Source organism: Priapulus caudatus, unplaced genomic scaffold, assembly GCF_000485595.1.
Source record: "Priapulus caudatus unplaced genomic scaffold, Priapulus_caudatus-5.0.1 Scaffold1100, whole genome shotgun sequence".
Lineage (NCBI taxonomy): Eukaryota > Metazoa > Priapulida > Priapulimorpha > Priapulimorphida > Priapulidae > Priapulus > Priapulus caudatus.
This window is the reverse complement of record NW_014578161.1, coordinates 45949-48496: the sequence shown is the minus strand read 5'-3', so window position 1 is coordinate 48496 and position 2548 is coordinate 45949. Positions and strand designations below refer to the sequence as shown.

General features: G+C 47.4%; 1 protein-coding gene across 1 annotated transcript in view; it reads right to left on the bottom strand.

The window, feature by feature from the left end:
* Positions 1–1527: 1527 nt before the first annotated feature.
* The window catches only part of LOC106815366, a gene marked incomplete at its 3' end in the record, with an annotated part of 9346 nt that continues 8325 nt past the window's right edge, over positions 1528–2548 (bottom strand). The window contains exon 3 of the mRNA XM_014819818.1: positions 1528–1578. Within this exon, the coding sequence (XP_014675304.1) occupies positions 1528–1578 (51 nt within the window). The remainder of the gene's footprint in view (positions 1579–2548) is intronic.

The window sequence follows — 2548 nt, the reverse complement described above, 5'->3', positions numbered from 1 at the left end:
GAGAGAGAGAGAGAGAGAGCGGGAGACATGGAGAGAGATAGCGCGCTGTGGCGGTTGCGTTAGCTAATCACGGCACATTTGACGATCACAACCCTAAATTCCGTGACATATAAACACACTAACGCGCGACAATTAACAACTTTTCCCGTCGCTATCGCGCAGAAAGAGGAAGAGAAAAAAACGCGCCATTCTCGCAGACCACCGCGAGATCGTACGGTTTTGTATCGTTATTATCACACATCCTGCCTTCGCGTCGCAAAGCGCTACTCCCTGACGTCATAGCGACGTCCTTCCGGTGACCCTCAATTATACACGAAGTCATCATGTCGCTATCGTGCGAGATTTCCTACATAAAAACCAATAGAATACCGCGTAAAAAACAATAGAAGAACGCGTAAAAAACCAATAGAATACCGCGTAAACAAACAACAGAATACCGCATAAAAAACCAATAGAATACCGCGTAAACAAACAATAGAATACCGCATAAAAAAACAATAGAGTAACGCGTGAAAACCCAACATAATAGTGATGACCCGCCATGGTTGCCCTGCGTTACTGCTGCAGCTGCCAGCGTGCGAAAGGCGCAGTGTTGCCCTTGTTATCTGTGATGCTTTCTCCGCCTTCCGTTCAGGCGCGCGTTGAAGGCTAGCACCCCGCTAATGACACAAAGTCACGTCATTTTCGCGTGACTTCCCCTTGCGAGCGCTCAGGATTGGCGTTTGACAAAGCGACGAGACAGCAGCAATAGAAGACCTTGATAACCTCTCCAACTGTCCCGCCCCCACGGTGGCCCCATCTCCCGCTGGTGTGTGTCTCTCTTCTCCCGCTATCTCTCTCTAATGTCCCCGCCCCACGGTGGCCCCACTACGTGTTTACCCAATTCAGACCCTCCGCAAACGTGCGCGTCGATCTTCTCCTGTGACTATTTTATGTCTCGCCTCTCTCCATTTCTCCCTCTTTTTTTCTTCGCCCCCCACCCTATCTTAACTCACTCACTCACTCATTTCACTCACTCACTGCTCACTTACTCGCTGATCTACTCACTCAACTTACTCACTTACTCACTCAATCAGATCAATCAATCAATCAATCAAATCAATCAATCAATCAATCAATCAATCAATCATCAATACTCACTGCGCGCTATGTCCTCTCTCTCTCTCTTCCACCTCTCACTCGCTTGACCTTCTATCCTTCTTTTCACTCATCTTGTTTAGCCACCCCTTCTTCCCCTTCTCTCTTGCTCTCTGATCACTCACTCTCGCTCTCTCTCTTCTTTCGTCTTCTACGTCACTCTGCCACTCTCTGCCTCTTTTCTGCTTCTCGTCTCTCTCTCTTCTCCTCCCTTCGTCTCTCTCTCTCTCTCTCTGCTTCTCTTCTTTCTCTCCTCTCTCTCCCTCTCTTTCGTCTCTCTTCTCTCTCTCTCTCTCTCTCTCTCTCTCTCTCTCTCTCTCTCTCTTCTCATCTCTTCTCTCCTCTACTCTCCTAACGTCTCTTAGTCAGCACACACATACAACACACTCTCTCTTTCTCTCTCTTCCCTCGCATCCTACGTCGCTCTGCCACTCTATCTTTCTCTTTCTCTTTTTTCTCTTCGTTTCTACGTCTCTCCTCTCTCTTCTGTCCTGCTTCTCTCTTTCTATCATCTCTTGCGTCTCTCTATCACCTTCTCGGTTCGTTATATGCAGTCACGTTCCGGCCATTAGAGCCGAATCAACATTTACTCATTCACGCGTTGTTCGGCATCAACCAGCGTAGTGCGTGCACCCGCACGACTCACTGTGATGCAGACAAGCGAAACAAATGGCGGTTTGATTCTTTCCGTCACAGTGATTCGACCACGGCTGCGGGCAACGATAAAAGTGTTATCAGGCCCCCCTGGAGCGCTGTCGTCGATGGCAGGAATTTCCGACAGTGTTCGACCGCTGAGTGCACGCAGAAACGCAATTTCGAACGTTCATTGTTAATCCGAATAATTCGTTTAATCGCGGTTCGATTTTAAATTTTTTTTTTCATCTTGGTCGTAAATCGAGAGCATTTTTCGTTGAATCATCGCAAATTGTTCCCGGCGACCGTTTTTTTTACGCGTACGTTCGTCATTAATTCCGAAATGCGGCTGACAGCTTGAAATACGCGGCGTCTCCGATTTTCGGCGAAACAAGTTTCTGAATTTTAAGTCGTTGAAATTCGAAAACACAAATCCCGCTTTCACGCGTGCATCACTTGAGACGCATAACGGTCGTCTAAAACAACTTGACCATAAAGAAAAATGCTCCCCTGAAAAGTGACCGTTACATGGAAGAAACCTCCTGGTGTTTTTTTGGGTCTCTTTAGATGTTTTTTTTCTCCGCTAACATAGAGGCCAGATGTTAATGTTGTCGCATCGCGTTCTTTTGTACAACACACACACGACATGTGACAGTCACACGACATGTGACAGACACACACCTGTGTCACCTGCGACAGCGTCACCCGGTGTCACCAGGCTGCGCGTCTGACAAGTATACTATACCATACGTCATCATTCATATTTATAAAACCGTCT